The 19,420-nt window shown below is 43.0% G+C and overlaps 1 protein-coding gene across 1 annotated transcript in view; it reads left to right on the top strand.

The window, feature by feature from the left end:
• Positions 1-19,420, top strand: part of LOC144798009 (ATP-binding cassette sub-family C member 12-like) — a 2,245,771-nt gene that overhangs the window by 1,602,607 nt on the left and 623,744 nt on the right. Inside the window, exon 21 of the mRNA XM_078668799.1 lies at positions 17,777-18,003. Within this exon, the coding sequence (XP_078524925.1) occupies positions 17,777-18,003 (227 nt within the window). The remainder of the gene's footprint in view (positions 1-17,776; positions 18,004-19,420) is intronic.

Below are 19,420 nucleotides of genomic sequence, written 5' to 3'. Positions count from 1 at the left end.
TCATTGGATACCAAAATAAAAGCATTTTCCAACAGTGTCTCGAAAGTAGGTGGTGGGAATGGAAAGTCATCCATGACGGCTGTCTTAGGCATTACATCCATGATATTAAGATTTTCACTCACCTATCAGAAGCGTTAGAGTTGTTGCCCGCCCGACTACTGTTGACCACTGAGGGCCCGCCCTTTGCCCGGGCTTCGCCCCAGGTGCTCCTGCGGGGGCGACTCGCGGGGCGAGAGGGCGCGGGGTGCTAAATAACGCCTCCTGGCGCTCTGCACCCGTCGCGGTGCGCCGCCACCGCCGAGGCTTCTGGGTGAGGTAGTGCCGTTGCCCTCACGGCTGCCCGGTGGCGTGGAAGTCTCCCGGCGCTTCCCTTCGGCCAGAACAGACAAGCAGCACCGCTGTTTCGCTCACGGCTGGATTGAAGGTGGGAAATCTCCCGACACCTCCCTTGGCCAAAACCAACAAGCAGCACCGCCGTTTCCCTCACGGCTGCCCGATGACGTGATTGCTCTTCTGCTGCAGCCCCCTCTGTGCAAGCATTGAGGAAGGACGCAACCGTTCCCCCGGATCACGGAACTGATGCATCTCCCCTTTTGCAAGCCTTTTGTTTTCTTTGCATTACGCATCCAGGTACTTTGTTGAGAACTTTGTCGCATTTACCAACAACTTGAATTAAGAGACTTTAATAATCTTTTAAGTAATCTTAAGTGTAGTATTGTGTCCATCTGTAGTGTTTTCACTGTATTACTGTGTATATTCACAAATGCTTAACTGAGATAAGCCTGTCTCCTTGTGCCAAGCTACCAAGGGGGTGAGCAGGGGTTATTAAGGAGTGTAATCCCCTTATCCTGACTTAGAAGTAAGGGTCCCTATTCGGACAAAGGTGATAACCATTGCCAACTAGAGACCCCCAGATCTAAGAGTCATGTTGTATGACATCTATTGCTGACGATGCTATGTAACCGAGGGAGTTCATTCTAGATGGCATGGTGGTCAAGCTATTGTCAACTACTGTTAATGTTAATAGTTTTCTAGAACGCACAGCTGCCCCAGCAAAGGGGCGTCCCGGCGCTATCAGGTCTATACACACAACAGTCTGAGGAGGAAAGACCACCGCAGCCCTATCCATATCCTAAACAGAAGAGAAAAGAAAGGTTTTGATGGCCTTATGAAAGACAAGCAAATCCTCCAAGCCCCGTATATGTAGTGGCAGAGAGTTCCAAAGCTTACCAGCTAAAAGACGAAAAGACCGCTCTCCTGCCCAACAGCGTTTCAACCGTGGGACAGACGCCATGTACTGTCCAAGGGAGCGCAGCTGACGCTGAGGGATATAAAGGCTTAACAGATAGCACAAGAGTGATGGGCTATTCAGTTTTAAAATCTTAAAAGACAAACAAAGAGCTTTAAACTGGATCCGTTTGTCAATCGGAAGCCAGTGTATTCCTTGAATTGAAGCTCTAACCGAGCAATGCCGGAAGACCTATTAGTGTTCTGGCTGCAAAGTTTTGAACTCGCTGTAGTCGCCGAATTTCCGCTTTATTGGCCCCTAAAAGTAGAGAGCTGGCGTAGTCTAGACGCGATAGTGTTGTGGACTGCTGTCGGACCACAGGATCAAAACATTTTAATAGGGGTTTAAGACCCCTTAGTAGTCCTGTACAGGTAGCAGCGACTTTCTTCGTATGGATCTGGAAACTGAGCTTAGAATCCATCCAGACCCCGAGGTTTTTTACCTCCGCTTTAGGCATAGGCATGGGGCCAAGGGATGCTGGCCACCAGTGCTCATTCCAGAGAGCCACATTATTTCCTACCAACAAAACCTCTGTTTTGCTCGCATTAAGTTGCAAGCAATTATCCGTCATCCATTGAGCCACTGCTGTAAACCCAACTCTAAAACTGGTAGCTGCCATTGATGGTCCTTCAGCTAAGGTGATAACAAGCTGAGTATCGTCCGCGTAGGATACTAACTTAAGGTCCCATCATTTGGCAACAGCAGCCAGAGGTTGAACATACAGGTTAAACAGTGATGGGTTCAGTGCTGAGCCCTGTGGAACTCCCTGACCGATCTTATGGGATTGAGAGAGATACGGGGGGCCGACACACGGAAAGATCTTTCTGTCAAGAATGACCGAAACTATTCTAAAGCTGTACCAGTGATCCCTGCTGCCTCCAGACGATGGAGAAGAATGCCATGAGACACCGTGTCAAAGGCAGCGCTGAGATCTAGCAATATCAGCGCTGTACTTTGGCTGGCGTCCAGGACAGACCGAAGATATTCTGTGGTGGCAAGCAGGGCCGTTTCCGTGCTGTGGCCAGGCCTAAAGCCATTCTGAGATGGATCAAGAATGTTATGAGAACTCAGAAATTGGGATAGCGAGCTGTTAACGTGAGCTTCTGCAATCTTGGCCACCCAGGGAAGAAGAGAGATTGGTCTAAAATTCTCGGGTTTTGAAGGGTCTAGTGTGGGCTTCTTAATAATAGGGGATATCCAGGCCTCTTTCCGGGCAGTTGGCACCATGGCCATAGAGAAAGACAGATTCAGTATTTGGCATAGCGGCTGGCAGAAGGACAGAAGTGATTCATTAAATTGGGGCGGTCTCATAGGGTCAGAAGGGGAGCCGGATTTGATTCTCCTTGCCAATCCAGTGAGTTCCTTCTCGGATATCGCTGGAATGGCTGAGAGCGTAGGACTAGACTCATCCCTATCGGGTAACACAAGGGTTTCTGAGGCCACCAGTGGAAAGGATTGATAAATCCTTTGCACTTTCTCAACAAAGAAGGTCGCAAGCTCCTCACAATGTTGAGTGGATGTCACATTAGGTGGGACCTATTTCCTACTCTTAAGCTCTTTAAAGATTTTAAATATGCATTTAGTTGGATTGGAGCTAGATTTAATTTCCTTTGCGTAAAACGCCGCCCGTGCAACACAGATCACCCTATGGTAGGTTTTAATTTTAGATAGATAGATCGCTTTATCTCCCTCGATATAATTTTTTCTCCTGACGCGTTCCGCTTTCTTGCAAGCTTTTCTGAGGACTCTTAGGGACTCATCGTACCAAGGGTTTGAGTTGGAGGTGTGTCCCTTGGTCCACTTTGCGGTGATAAAGGTATCTAGTCCCTTTAATATCAAGTCACAAAATGCTGTGTAAGCTTCCTCAGGGTTAGTCATCTCTCCTAAGGGATGTGTCATAAGGAAGGCATGAAATTCTTCAAATTAAAATGTATGCCATGGACGTCTAAAGACCCGACTGTCTGTATCTGGAGTAAAGGGATCAACAATAGGAAACCTTATTTCTATCAAAAAATGGTCAGTCCATCCTATGGGCTTAGGCATAGCTATACTACAGGCTGGAATGTTGGAGAAGACCGGATCCAATATATGTCCGGCCGTATGTGTAGCCTCACGTACCAGTTGATCCAGCTGTGGCGCCCGCAGGTCTGCCAGCAAACTACAGATAGCACTATCCTGGAGCTGGTCAAAGTGCAGGTTGAGGTCGCCCAAGATCGTAAAATTGGCAGACCCCACTACCAAATCACTTGCCGTATCCAAGAGTGTCTCTATAAACTTGGTAGCCGGTCCTGGAGGGCGACAGATGTGCAATCCCGAAAAGGTGAAATGCGGGCTTATCTTTAGTCTAAAACGAGCACATTCACATTCCCTGATACTCTCCCTAGTGAAAGAGCAAGGATACTGGGATTTAAAAATAATCGTGATGCCCCCACCTCTGGCATCTCTATTTACCGTGGTAATAGAATAGCCCATAGGGAGGGCAAGATTGGGCATGGCCGTCATGTCGTCCCTGAGCCAGGTTTCACATACAAACAGAATGTCAGGAGACTCCTCGGAAACAAGATCATACATTTCCATGTGGTGCTTAACAAGTGTCCTAACATTAAGTTGGTATATTTTCAGTTGGACTAGATGTATTCTGTCCTCTACTACTCGAACAAGCCCAGGAGTGGGTGTACTAAAGTTACAACTGGAGCACTTTAAATCAGTTTCCCCCATGTGAAATGTATTTGTACTGCAATCGTCAATCCCTGGATTCAGTGTTAGGAGAGTCTCACGTCTATAGCAGAGAGTCTCAGTCACATTTTGCACAGCGGTCTTGGCGCGAGGCGACGTCCTGGCGCGGACGGGCGCAGACGGGCTTGCCTTAGGCGCGCCCGCTGCGCCCGCCCGCTGCGCCCGCCCACTGCGCGGACGTGTGGTATTAGACATTTAAAGAGGCAGAAAAGGGGCGGGATAGACACAACAACTAATCCACAACCCAATACTCCTCCCAAAATGGCGGCTACCCCTGACTCCGTCCCACTACAGCACCTAATCATCTGTGAGGACTCGAGGGTGAGGCAAGAGTAAGTAACAAAAGCGTAACGTGCAAATTTTAAAACAGTAATGTTAAAATAGTGGCAGTTTCTATCTTTCCCGGCTGCGCCTCAGGAAAGTGTGCAAATTCAGATTAAGCGTGCGAGAATTCCGGCGCGATTTTATGCCAGATGGGGCGGGATTGACACAACAACTAGTCCGCAACCCAATACTCCTCCCAAAATGGCAGCTACCCCTGACTCCGTCCCGCTACAGCACCTAATCGGCTGTGAGGACTCGAGGGTGGACAGCTGGGAATGAAAGAGGTAGAATAAATGAGCTTTGTGTTTATTGGCATATTTTTCTTTGCAGGCGATGGTACCTGTCTATAAATATAAGACACTGGGTCTATTGTATCATAGCCAGAAAGATAAGAAAACTTCTGCGCAAATGGTTTTGAATTATTCTATAGTGGTGTTGGGCAATGTTACCATTGTATATAATTAAAAAGAGCACATGGAGTACATGATTTATGCAGGAAAGGATGACCGTAATGTTGAAAACAGAATATTTTGTCATAATTAGATGTACCTTCATATAGTTCATCAGACGAGAACACAGTAAAATGCCCTAGATTTCTAGCAGTTCATGTATTGTGTTTGCTTCCTATTCATTACAGATAGTACCAGGGGTCACAATGTCATTTACAGAAAATGTAACCAAAAATAGGTAATTTGTAAAAGTTCATTGGGGCCATACACATCATATGATACCCTATCTCAAACTATCCCATCAGGAACTGGAACAGTCAAAATGTTCACCAGGGAAAGGTTTCTTTATTCTTTCTGTGATGACAAGTGTGGTTTAAGAACCAAGTTTACCAGTTGTACTACAGAATGTTCTGGGAGATGATGCCCTTTAAGAAGCAAGAAAAAGGCTGCCACAAAATCAATCCAAATGACCAGGAAAAGTAACTCAACTGTAATCCATATATGTGACCATGGAGGAACAAAGTATATCTTTTTCAGCCAAAGATAGAAAACACGCAGTCTCATTTATATGAGATGGTAGAGGTGGTGGTGCTGATGGATCCGATGAATCAAGGAAAAGTCGCTGAAGTAGCCAGAGGCAGTCTGATCTATTTTTGGCAGCTCTTCAGGTTTTGTAGAACTGGGAGGTGACTCGAACTGTGGTACATTGATGTAAACAGGATTTGTGCCATGATTGCTAATTGAAATATGTTTTTCTGTTTTAGTTGAGTGTAGAGTTGTAGTAGTAACTGGTAGAAGGGATATTCGATTGTTGATTACTGTAAGCTCTGAATGGGAAGAGGATGCTTCATCAGTTATCAAAGCTTCCCTCCGAAATTCCGGTATGGTAGTGAGAGCAGGCAGATAACTACCCAGGAACCCCCTTGGCCTTCTGTTGATAATCAGCCACATAGTGTGGTTTGATCAGATCAATGGAGGCAAATCTATTGGTTTTGTAGCCAGCAATGGGCATAAAAAGTACGGGTCTGGTGTTCTGGTTCCTTCAACAACCAGAACCGGTACAAGCGCTCTGCAAGATGGCCCAAATTCTATCTTGTCCACAATTTTCTCCTTGATCACATTTCCAGTCCCCGGAATCCAGCCTGGCCTCACAGGTATTTCCTTCACTACACCAGTGGCTGTGTGTTTTACGTGGATGTTGCTTTGTTCATCCTGGTAACTGTTCGGTTCCTGTAAATCAGCTATACTTACAGCAAGACTTTCATTTAGATCAACTGATGTTTCCGCTGCCATTGTGCTGGGACTGTGAGGTCTGGGATCCACATCTTTACTCCAAACAAGATTTCATAGGGAGTCCGACCACCCAGAGATTTTCTAGGCAGATTGTTAAGTGCTCTTTGGACCTCATACAGATGATGTACCCACTTGCAACCTGAGTCTAGGACCCTATCTCTTAAAGACTGCTTTAAGTCCCAGTTGGTTCTCTCCACTACCGAATTTCCCTCAGGTTGATATGGGGAGGAATAATGCAGGGTCATACCCAAACGTCCTGTGGCATTTTTGCAAGCCCTGGAGGCAAAGGCCTGACCTTCTGAATGTCCTTATAAAGATTTGCAGGTCTTTTATAACACTTCACAGAGTCAGCCGATTGGTGTAGCCATGCACATAGGAATCCAGAGCAGGAATCCATTACAACCAAGATACACTTGTAAGCTCCATCTGATGACAAAGGGCCATAATGGTTCAGATACACATAAGCCAGAGGCTTGTTTGAAATCAATAGAGGTGTTTGTTGTGGACAATCCTCGCTGGAACCCATCATCTACTAGCAGATGTTGCATTTAAGGATAAAGTATAAATCCAAAGGTTGCTTGCAGGTCTGGGAAAAGTGGGAAGTCAAAAATGAATCTATATAAACAATTCCCACTATACCTATATTTGTTTTATGTGGGATGACTACAGGGTTGTCCACAGTTTTAACATAGTAGACTCACAATTTTTGATTTTATTTTGATTCTTCATAATCACTTTTTATCCTCCATGTCAACATGCAAAGAGTAAAAAACACATTTTATTAATAAAAACAATTTTTTTTGTATCCACATATTTTTACATATCCATCAATTTCATCTATGCACAAAAGGTCAACATATGTGTTGTTCTTCCTTGTCAACAATAATGTCTGTATCATTTAATTGTGATAGTGCATCCCCTGATTATTGACCACACTAGCAACACCAACCTAAATTCACACGCTTTCTTCAAAACATACTATACCCTACCAAGATCACATGGTCTGCAATGGTCACGGTAAAGATGGATGCAAAGCATTCTCCATGACAGTGTTGTCGGTTGGGTATCAAACATCCAGGTCAAAGCACGTTTTGGTGGCTATATTTACTTTAGGACCATCTTCTTCAGGATCAACAATATACTATACAGTATAGAGGTTATTTGTTGAGGAATAGCATGGCTATAATTTCTTTTTGATGCAAGTGATTACCATGCAGAGGTTTCTCTATTGTACATTTCCCATATTCATTCTGACAATCAAGATATCTGCGCTTAATCGATCTGTTCTCAAATTGCACTTGTCCATAGATGTCAAGCCACACTACTGATGATATCATGTTAGAACAGCATCGTAAAGAGTCCTTGATAGTAAGTAATCAAAGTATTCAATAGGTCTCATGAAACTGGGGGGATTGTTTATTCCAGAGCTCCTTGTTGTCTTAGATCCAAGATTTTGTGTAGATTCATTTAAGGACAAAGTCCTTGGTCTGCTTATAGAGACCTGGACAACAGTAGCTTTGCTGCAATAGTGAAATTGTAGTGTATATGCAAGACCTCATTTGCAGCTAGAATTAAAACTAACCTGTGGTCTGTATTTGGTATTACTCTATTCCCCACTCCAGGAATGTGATCAAATGGTATGTTTTGCACATCTAACTTGGAGTAGTACTTCAGTGAAAAGCCTTTCGGCAAGTGAGTGTAATTGTGTGCTGAACTCACAGCTGTCATGAGGTCATTGTCTATTCTCGTACTTGAACAAGTTATTTAAGTGAATGCAGCAGTTCGCGCTTTTGCAGCATTATCAGCAAATGAATTCCATGCAAGATGCATGCCAACACGCTGACAACTCAATGTGTGGATTTTATTAATCCATGGCAAGCAATATTTTAGCTTTGCTACATGTTCCAAAAGCATCCTGTGCTTTATGGTGCACGCTTTTGAAGCTCTGTATCCATTCTGCCTCCAGTAGTATAAATGAAACAGTAATCATACACTATGAGCTTGGGGAATCCGGGATCCGTATTCTCCAGTGCCAGTGTTAGAGCCCTTAGTTCAGCTAACTGTGCAGTGCAGTCATCAAGTAACTGCATGTACGTTTTTTGAGAAGGAATTCTCCATTCTACATGTGCCCCTTTATGATAACACATGCTGCTGAATATCGCAGCTTTGTCCTTAGGGCAGGCTGGGAAAAACCATCATTATATATAATGTAATCATACTGTTCTAGAGACATGATTTCATTAGGCAGAGGATCTTCTTGTTCGTATTGCAGGAAAGCTTGTGTTTGTAATGTAGAGTCAAAGCTGTAGTCTTTTATCTATTGCAGTTAGTGAGTTAGCCCATTGCATGCAACATGGGTGCAATGCTTTTGCATTTGGAACATTTGCTCTTGTGACAGTCTCAAAGGTCGGCACCAGGGTCATGACAACAATTAGTTAGTTTTCCCTGTTATGTTTTCTTTCCCTCGACACAGCAGTTTGTATTACTGTCAGTACCTTTTCTGTCGGTGTAAAGCACATTTCAGCATTTGTATATAGATGTGATTTATGTGCAATCGGTACAGTGTCACCTTCATTGAATGTTACTTAGGTGTAACCTGTGCCCCGGCAATAACACAAATCATCAGGTTTGTCGTGTTTACTCATGTGAGTGACTGTTTTGAAGCTAGCATGTCAGCTTGTACTAAATGTAATATATGTGTGTGTTCAGTGGGCCAGTGTGCACTCAAGAAATCTGGATGGATCAGGTATTAGAATGGTTTAACCTGTTCTGCGTAATCTGGAATGCAAGTACTGCTAAAATTTAGGAATCCTAATATGGATTGTAACCCCTTCAACATTGTTGGAGGTTGTAGAAGTGCACACTTCTTTAGAAAGTGTGTTGCCAGGTTTTTGCCATCAATTGACAAACTGTATACCAGAAGAAAGAAGTTGAGGTGGACAATTTATGTTATTTAAAGTTACATTTATAGCCCATATGAGCAAATCCCAGAATGATGTGATTTACTATTGTCAAATGTACAAGAACATCATCATTATTGAAATAAAAGTCATCATCATCATCATCATCATCATCATCAAGCTTTATTTAGCCACAAAGACCATGAAAGCACAATAAAAAACACCGTTTAATACCATCGGATCACAATAAAATCATGCAAATATCAACTGTCCCCCACATTTCAAAGAAATATTTTAAAATCAAATACAAAAATTCATGATAGCTTTTTGGGCTCATATATAAAAGTCCTTACAAATTCATAACCTTGAGCTAAAGTGCATATCTCCTTCTCAGTTTCTAGTTTTTGACTCCAAACACTGGAGTAAACACAAACCCTCCTGGTAATTACTAAAAAATCTCCCTCTTAAAATTGGGCACAGAAACTGTAACATGAGAGAGGAATATAGTGTGCAAAAGAGCATAAAGTGCTTTGTTATTGATGTGATTTACCATCTAATGGTCAGTAAGGTAGTGATGGAAACTGGGCCCCTGGCATGGGGAAAAGCCATTAGAAAGTGAATCTTGTTCCCGCTTAATCTAGTCAGGTAGAACCTTAGCTCGGCTCTTTTTACCCAGGTCAAATAGGGCTCCGTACCTTTAGATGTAGAGAGTCGCACGTATGATTGAACCGTGACCAGGTCTAGGACCTTCATGAGCCTAGCTTCCTCTCTATATGCAATATATTATTATTTTATTGAATTCTTTGCATTTAGGGGTATTGTTCTAGTTCTACAAACAAGTCACTCAGTTCTAGGTCACAAAAGTGTTCTTAATGTACTTGATCCTTAGTATTGCAATCATATTACTATGCTTGAGGCAATCTGTATTATATTATGGGTGAAGCCCAGTTTCCTTCTGTTCTAAATTTTGCACCATAATTGAATGGTGGCCATGCCTACCTTATCTTCTAAAAACCCTACACCCAGCTTCTTATGGGTAGTAAACCATGGCATGGTCTTTAGTTTCCCTAATAATCTATATAAAACTGTACTTTCTGTTCCTTGTAGAGCCTTAGGAATAGAATAACCCCATACCCCAGCCACGTATGTGTCCATGCTAAGAGCTTTACTGTGATAAAGCATAATCATTTCTGGGGTGAGGATGTTGTCCTAACTTCTTTGCAAAACTAAAAATTGATTCAGAAGTTGCCTCCATCCACTGCCTTTGCTGAATTATTAACCTTTCCCAGTTCATGTTCTCATTACATATCAGGCCTAGATAACTAAAAGCATTTTTGCATATAGCAGACCCTCATATGGATATCTTGAAGTAAAGTTTTTAAAACATGAACTACTGCAGAATCAATCCCTGCATGGACCAAGATTCCCCATAAAATGCCCCTGTCTACTAATTCAAAGGCACAGTAGAGGTCCATGTATGGCCCCTCTCCTGCCTTAGCATATTTACCTAAGATCAAGGTTAGGTTCAGAGCTTGCTCGGAAGTCCCCTAGCCCGGGGAAAACCAGATTGCACTTTTGTGTAGCAAGAACACTCTTTCGCCCACTCCTCTAATTTTGCTAAAATTATCCTACCAAAAAGTTTAACTGAGGTATCTAATAATGAGATGGATCTATAGTTTGTAGGAGAGTTTCTATAACCTCCCTTAAAAATGGGAATGCTGATAGATTCCTTACAGTTCTCTATAGCTTCCTTTTCAAAAACTGTTCTAAAAATGTTTGTTAGCAACGGTACCCGGATGTCAACTTACCAGTTGCAGAACTTAAAATTGCTTTGCGAACTTCACCTATCGAAATGGTTTCACTAAAATTTTGAAGTTCTGGAGTGAAACAGAGGGTTCAGTTACAGCTAAGGGATTGATGTCCTCATTGTTTAGGCTAAAATAATATAAGAAATGCATAACCCATTCTGTCTCTAATATGCAGTATTTAATGCCTGTGAGTGACCTCCCAGAAAGGAAAGGGTGGTTTACAATCTCTCAGAAATCCCTATTATCTATAAGGTGGGCTACCCTTTTCACTCCCAGGCTCTATTTCTTAACTCACTTTTCCTCTTTTCTATTGCTTGTTTGTAATTCCCCTTGGCCTGTTTACCCGCAGTCCGATCCGTTGGGGCTTTATTAGTAACTTCCTTTATAAGCATTTGTGCATTTGAGGTTAAACCAAGATTGCACTCAGGGGTTAGATTGAGGTTTATCAGTGTTAAGGGCTTTCACAACTGATCTGCATATCTTATCAAAACTATTTTTTATTCCTACTGGATCAGCATCATCTGCAAGGCAACACAGAATCTCTGCCTTGTGGTTAATATAAAAATCCCTCAATACTACAACAGGATTAACATCATTCCACTTTATTTGTATCCCCTTATTATCTGCATGAATTAGTAAGGGGTTTGACTGAATAGATGGAGGATCTTCCTCTAGTGGAAGAGCAAAACTGGCAGTTAGCGGATAATGGTCACTAAAAGGCGAGAGGCACCCTTCGTGTTTATTTAATAAGGGAAATAAATCCTCAGACGAAAGGAAGTGGTCTATCATACTACCTTCCCTCTACCAATAAAGGTTCTGGACCTCCTCACTATGTCCTTTATTTACCTCGGAAGGAAAAAACCAGCCTATATGTTAGGATTAGGCCTGTTAAGGATTCTCCGTAGGCTGAATGCTGAAAGTGCCCAGTGTGCTCTCCCTTCCCATTTATGATGCCCGCAAACTCTTGACTAGCTATGTGGGCATTTACAATGTTAAAATCACATACCCAAAGATAAACACTTTTGCTGATGCCCTGGTAAATATATCAATGAAAATGTATTCCAAACGTTCTATAATCCCCACTGGTTGCATTACAGTTTGTCCTAGTCATATGAGCATTATGTGTCCTTCTTCAGTTTCCCATGCACTTCAGATCTGCGATCTGACCATCCAACTCTCTCCGAAGATGACTCCTGAAAGGAACGAGATCAACATGTATCAGTATCCTGATACCTGTCAGGCAGTCTAATATGATCATGCTTATTCAGGTTACAGATTTTGTAAGTAGCTTCCTATAGAGGAAAACCCCTGTGATTTAGTTTTTGCTTTGGTATTCTTAGTATCCCACTTCTTCTTTCTAGAAGACTTGAGTGCTTGCTTAGAGTTATCCTTTTCGAAACTGCAATTGAGTTGTGGTTTACCAGATCTGGCTCACAAATTATTTCTACCCAGCAAAGCATTGGTTTCTTCAATAATTTTAGGCAGTACTTGCTCCTGTTATCCTGGAGCAAAATTCATTAGACACTGGCATATAGATAATGCTGCCACTTTTTAATTTATGCTACTTAACATAATGCAGGATATTGCAGCAAAGTTGTCCATCAGTTTCATCCCCAAATCCGGGGCAGGTGCTGCCCCATACTCATTCCGGTGCAGAAAGAGCCGCCCGCCGCAATGGTAAAAATGCACGTTGTGCATTTCAAAGCACAACATGACAGGCACCGCGCGGTGCCTGCCATGGCATTGCCGCCACGGAAAAGCATGTCAGGAAGGACATCCTAATATGGCTGGCGGTGTCTGATAGACACCGCCACCATATTATTCCTTTTCCACCCCAGCCGCAAGGCAACCGGGGCGGAAAAGTGGCGGACGGTCTTTCCGTCCGCCGAGGTCCCCCCGTCATCCTAATATGGCCGGGGGTCTTTAGTGCAACGATGTCGGGCGGATTGCCCCCACCAGGCTGGCGGTGGCTACCGCCAGACTGGCGGGGGCAATCCGCCCGACATCGTAATGGGCCCCTTTGTGGTTTTTTAGGCTAATGCCCAGTGTAGCCAATTGTGGTTGTGCAGCTTTAGCAATGTGCAGCATTAAGTATTAATGTTCACATAATGAACTGTGTTAAACATCCGTATACTGTCAGTAAGTGTTTGTATAGTCTCCGAAAATCAGCGCTGATAAATTGTCAACATAAGGATGCAATGTGTATCCGTCTGACCAAGATGCTCCCTTTTATTAAGAGGACCCTGTTTTACATCTTCTGTTCTGTATGGTAGGGCGAATTCAAACCAATTTTTGTGTACTTTGTATGTTAAAGGTATTTCTATTTCTTCATATGGTGTGTGGTTATTTTGAACTTCATCTATTTTGTAATTGTGAAATAGCCCTGTTGTGTTGTCTGCTGCCGGTAATGTAACTCACAAATTGAACACCTCTGTCCTATATGCTTTGTGAGCCTCAACCACATAGACAACATCTCCATTGATAAGTGCAAGACCATCCTGTAATAGCTTCTGGGTAAACACATTTCGGCAATTCTCAGCAATGTTAAGTGGAATATCAGTTTCATACATATATTATGGAATAGAATTCAAAAGGGGTAACACAATGGGAATAATCCTTAGAAAAGTTGTAGCTTGAACAACCTACAGCCAATACATATGTGGTGCCTACTCAGCTGAGGAGGATTGTCCCTATCACCATGGACGTCTCCGGTTAGGAGGTATATAGAGGTCTCTAGGTATGCATGAGAGAACTACTAAGTCACTACATTAAATAAGATCCCAATCTATCAACGTTGGTGGTGCCTTGTCCTTCAGGTTCTAATTTTCAGGAGGAATATTTCCTTTGTTAGACAGTCTCAACATTGGGATGGTGCCAGACTGATTCCGTGCACCCCCTCAGGATATGTTGGCCAATACACCTGCTAGCTCAAAGAACTACCAGAAGTACTCCTAAACCTGACAACCTAACAAATGGTTTGGGCAATCTCAGAGCGTAACAACCCTCATGACAACCCTTACTCCCCAGTGAATTGTGGTCACAGATCTAGAACCATGTCACATACACAAGAAATACACAAAGGAGCATTTTCAATACTTATTGAACTAATGTGATTCTTGTATAAAAATGTATGTGCTGCAATGATTAATAAACAGTAGCAGATAAAAGTGATTAGCAATTTAAGGACTGTGAAAAGAAAAAACAATTCCACCATTGTGCTGAAACAGTGTCTATATGCTGGCATAAAGGTACTGGGTATGGCGTACTCCTACTATGCATTCCCTAACCTAGTTGCCTAGGGTGGGAGGCAAGGTATGCAGGTCTCCATCTTGGTCACAAGTTGGACATCCCTCTTCACAGAGGGTAAATGGGAATCAGCTGGGCTGAGGCTCCAACAGAGTGACGATCTCACAATGACAGCAGAGTACTAATTTTAGCACGGAAATAAATGTGTGTTTATAACAACTGTATCCATGCTTCCGTATCAAGGCTTCAGCCAAGCCTTCTGATAGCTCTGTTGCCTCACGGACAAATAATAAACAACAACATTTATACAATGTGTGTCCAGGCCTCATACTGAATATTTAAGGTGTCATGATAGTGTACTTATGAAGTGGAATTTTAGAAAATGTGGTTTCAGAGAAACTAATCCTGCACTGTCACGTAAGCAAATGAGAGTCAAAAGTAATTTTGTGGAAAAGAAGGCAACATTTGAAATGTGTACATGTAAAATGACAGTGTTTCTTCCTGGTCTCACCTAGCCATGTGACAGAAGAGGATGTCATTAGTGATCCTGTACTTGAGGGTGCTCGTCCAGGAGCATCCCTCAATTTGTGCATCGCAACGGGCCAACCAGGCTAGTGACTCAATGGCCAGAGTGGAAAGAAGTGGGGAAAGGGGACAACACTGGCGGGTGCCCCTTTCAATTGGAAATTTGACAGAGAGCTCCCCAATGATGCAGACTTGAGCCATTGGGCATGAATAAAGGAGGGAGGTAATCACACAGAAATGATGACCAAAGCCACTGTGAAGCTGGAGTGCCACCAGATTGTCCCAATCAACAGTACCAAAGAACTTTTCAAAGTCAGCAAGGAATAGCGCTACGTCTCCTGACAGATCTCCCATGCAGGTGAAAGCACAGTTCAACCATCGGATACAGAGTTGAGACTTAGGTTTAGATTAAAGCGATATTGAATGGGATGGATCAGAACAGAAAAAGCCTGGTTGCCAGGAGTTTTGTGTAGATTTTAATGTCTGTATTAATAGGGAGATGGTGTGGTAGGACTCACAGTTGAGCGCGGGTGGGTGGTTTTATGGATAGCAACCATGGTCACTCACTATGCCTAGGTCTGTGATAAAGGAGCCCTTTTATTTTATTTATTTATTTTCGATTTTTGTATAGCGCAGGAATTCGATCTCTGAAGAGATATCTTCGCGCTTTGTTCTTTCCGAAAACTGAGTTAGACAGTAGAATCCAGGAACAGAGCTAAATGACATTGCAGGGCTACTGAGTGGAAAATAAATGTGTCTTCAGGCATTTTCTGAATGCAGGCATATTGGAGTTTAGCCTAAGAGTGAGAGGTAAGGAGTTCCAGAGAGTGGGGCCTTTATATGATAAGGCTCTGCCTCCCTGTCTCTCTCTTTTGATCCTAGGGATCTGAAGCAGGGCTTGATGTTGTGAGCGTAGGGTTCGACCAGGTTGATAGGGCTTAAAGATTTCTGTAAGATATCTGGGGCCGGTTCCAAACAAACATTTGTGGATTATACAGCAAATCTTAAATTTCACTCTCTGGCGAATGGGAAGCCAATGCAGCTTGTTTAGTAAGGGACGGGAGGGGGATCTGACTGGGGCATTTAGGATCAACCTGGCAGCCGTATTCTGGGCTACTTGTAGTCTCCCCAGCTGTTCTTCGTTAGCAGATATGAATAGCCCGTCGCAGTAATCCAGCCTGCTGATTACTAGGGTTTGCACCAGTGTCTTCCTATGATGGTCTGCTAAGTAAGGGAAGACTCTCCTAAGTAAGCCGATCACCCTCATGCAGGTTCCTGTAACCTGTATGGCATGATCTTTAAGTACCAAGGGTTGATCAAGCTTAACACCTAGGTTTTTTACATTTTCTTTTGGGCATGGGGCCATGCCTAGTTCAGAGGGCCACCACTCAGGTGACCAAAGAAGTGGGGCATTTCCGAAGAGCATGACCTCCGTCTTACCCACATTACACTGTAGGGAGTTGGAGGTCATCCATCCGGCAATTGCTCTCATCCCGGCAGCAAAAGAGCTTTTTACTGCTGGTGTCATGTTCTGGAAAGGGAATAAAAGCTGAGTATCATCAGTGTATGATATTGGTGTGAACCCATGTTCTCTCACAATATTCGCCAGGGGGGCCACATACACATTAAACAATGTGGGGCTTAGGCATGAGCCCTGTGGAACCCCCCTTTGTGAGCTCCCTATAGATGGAATTGTGGGAGCCCAGACGAACACTTCAGTGTATAGACGAAGCAAATGGGGGACTAGTTGGTCTCTGAATGTGGAGTAATATTCTGGAGGGAAGCCAACTGGGCCCAGGGTATTTTTGGCTTTCAGGTCCCGAATAGTTTCCACTTCTGTAATTTGTCCATCTAGGGCTTCCCTTTGGGCCACCATCAAAAAAGGGAGTGGAATGTTATTAAGGAGCAGTTTAGTACGTTCTATGTGGAGTCATGGGCGTAAAACCATTGGTAGTATACGGTAAATGCTGCCGCAATTCTCAGAGGTTGTCTGGACCACAGAACCGAAGTCGTCCAACAACATGGTTACAAAGTGGAGGGCAATGTTGCAGGTCACCAGTCTTTATAAAAGTCCCCCATTCATGTCGCTCTTCTCTTAAATGCATCAGACTATCACCCCATAACAACGATGTGCCTCACAAGAGAGTATTTGCCCAAGTGCAGTCCTGTTAATGTCCAATTGATGGGTGAAGGTATCAATGACAGCATGGGGCAGCACAGATTCAGATGCAATGTAACATTACAGAACTGGATTCCAGTTCTGTAATGTTACATTGCCTATCTTTTTCTTTACGCTTGAGATAGCTCATTACCGGTTGCCGGATTGTAGGTTTGCTAGCCTTTCAGAAAGTGCCCAAGACTCAAACAGAGCCAGTATTGAGGTCACTGTCGGATGTATGCTCCTCAGCCAGATACTCCATCAGGCTATCGTCTGTCAGGGGCCAAATGTTAAAGCACCACATGGGGCAACCAGAGTGACACAGGCATGCCAGAAGGAGAAACTGTGGGAAATGATCAAAAATACCATGGGGGAGAGTAGACATGCCCGAAGTGGGAAGATATTTTTTGCCCCAACACTGTGATTTCTTTAGTTCTCTGCTTTCCAGAGGCATGTAGGACAGTGCCAGGCCGATGTGCAGGTGTGGGGGGGGGGCAGGAGAAGGAACAGGGTACCATTGGGAAACTCAGTGTGCCAAGGATCGTAGAGGAGGTCACAGAAGTGTGACAAGGATGCATTCTCCAACTTGGCTGTGTTGGCCACACCCTTTGCAGCCCACTACTATCATTTAAATTACAGACCCTGTGTACATGGAGTCCCATCTACTAGGGACTTATAAGTAAATTAAATGTACCAATCAGGTTAATACCAATCTTACTCTGTTTAGAAAGGTGAGCAGAAGCACGTTCCCACTGGTTAATGGAGTAAAGTGTGCAGAACCTTAATGCCAACAAAAACAAGTTCAGCAAAAATAGATCAGTGAAGGCCAATACCTGAGGATTACCCCATAATAGATGGTAATTTCCAAAATTAATGTTTCACATTTGATTGGCTAATGACAATTATGTAGACTATGGTGCATGCTTGATGTTGTAGATGATCAGCTTTGAGTAACAGCAGCAAGTTCCTCACCACTTGTCAGTTTAACATTGAGTTGAGAGATCTTTATTATGTTACCAATTTATTTTGCATATTTTTCTGATTCACAGATCTTGCAGAGCCCAATGAGCTTCTTCGACACGACTCCTACTGGAAGGCTGATGAACCGCTTCTCCAATGACATGAATGAGGTGGATGTGAGACTCCCGTTTCATGTGGACAGCTTTCTGCAGCAGCTGTTCATGATGTTGTCTGCTTTAATCATTGTAGCTGTTGTATTTCCTTATCTTCTTATCGCAATAGCGATCCTCGCTGCTGTCTTTTTCTTTCTCTTGAAGTAAGTTGGTAATGAGATTGCTATATGAGGGTGATATGGGGACATCAAGTAATTGAAGTATTGCATTATGACAGTCTGCAGCTTATGTGTAACATGGCTTCTTTAGTAGAAAGGATTAACTTCTCATTCCTCAGAGAGTTCCAACTTTTAAAGTGCGAGTCACCTGTAGCAAGGGTCCTGCTCCTACACAGAACTGTGCACAAAGACCCAGGACATCAGTGAATTGTGATGTACCAGAAACTCACCTCAATACCCAGAAAACCCCATCCATCCAGCATCAGTGTCACATTAGCTCTTCGTCCTATAGCAAAGTAACTAATGATTAGACAACATAGAACATGCGACTTAGGACAAACTCAGGAATGGTGGGAAGGGAGAACACTCTTTCGTCATACTCTCATACCAGTCCACAACAGGAATAAATAAGAGACACGGGTAAGGTTAAAATATTTATTTTAACGACATGCTCTCAGGTGCAGTAACTTTGTCAACATAAGGGGACATATGATTAGAAAAAATATGATCAGCATTGTTACAATTCAATAAAATACAAAGGGAGAAATCATATTACAATGATGGTGAAAACAGGTCTTATAATGCCTAGTTATAACACCCTCCCTATATAGGATTATATAGGATTATATAGGATTATATAGGATAGTATTATAAACTAAAGAAGGTCTCTTAGGCTTGTACGGGGACCCCATTACCTCCCTGCTCAGCAAGAGTAAATCACATCAGGAGCAGCAAAAGTTCTCTGCATCCCTGGAAACGGAAAATCTTCAAAGTGTCTGAAATCATGACAACTGTGCAATAATAAAGGCGCAAGAATCTCAGTTGGCTCACAACTGCCATTTATTGTGTCTAAAAAACGTTAGCCGATCATTTCGAACAACAGCTACCAGGCTAGGGGCACGATGTAAGTCTAGGGATGTGAAAAACAAGCCTTTTCTATTGTGCTGAGATTCGCGAACCCTAACTTACAAAAACAGCTATATGCAGTGTTGTGTGCAAAAGCAGCAAAAGGTAAAATGGGGTTTAAACATCTAATAAGCCATGCTAACATAACATGTGTGCAAACCAAGCCTAGGCCACACTACACACTCATTGTTTTTTGAAGAGCAACATATTGTTCAAAATTAACATCTTTGGATATTTCTGGTCAAGGTGATTATGGGGCATCAGATTTTCCATGTGTATCCTGAAAGATAGCATTCGTCTTCCACTCTGACTCATTACATTGTGTCGACATATGTGATATTTTGAATCCCATATCATGAACGATATAAAAAAAGAAACTATATGGGCCTGATTCAAACAGCCATTTGATCATGGGTATGCCAGATTGGCATTAGCAAATGGCTTGATTTACAAATGAGATTATTCATATAAGGTGTCTGTTCACTCCTAAACTTTT

The sequence above is a fragment of the Lissotriton helveticus genome, chromosome 12 (genome assembly GCF_964261635.1).
Source record: "Lissotriton helveticus chromosome 12, aLisHel1.1, whole genome shotgun sequence".
Taxonomy (NCBI): domain Eukaryota; kingdom Metazoa; phylum Chordata; class Amphibia; order Caudata; family Salamandridae; genus Lissotriton; species Lissotriton helveticus.
This window is presented reverse-complemented; position numbering and strand designations above follow the sequence as displayed.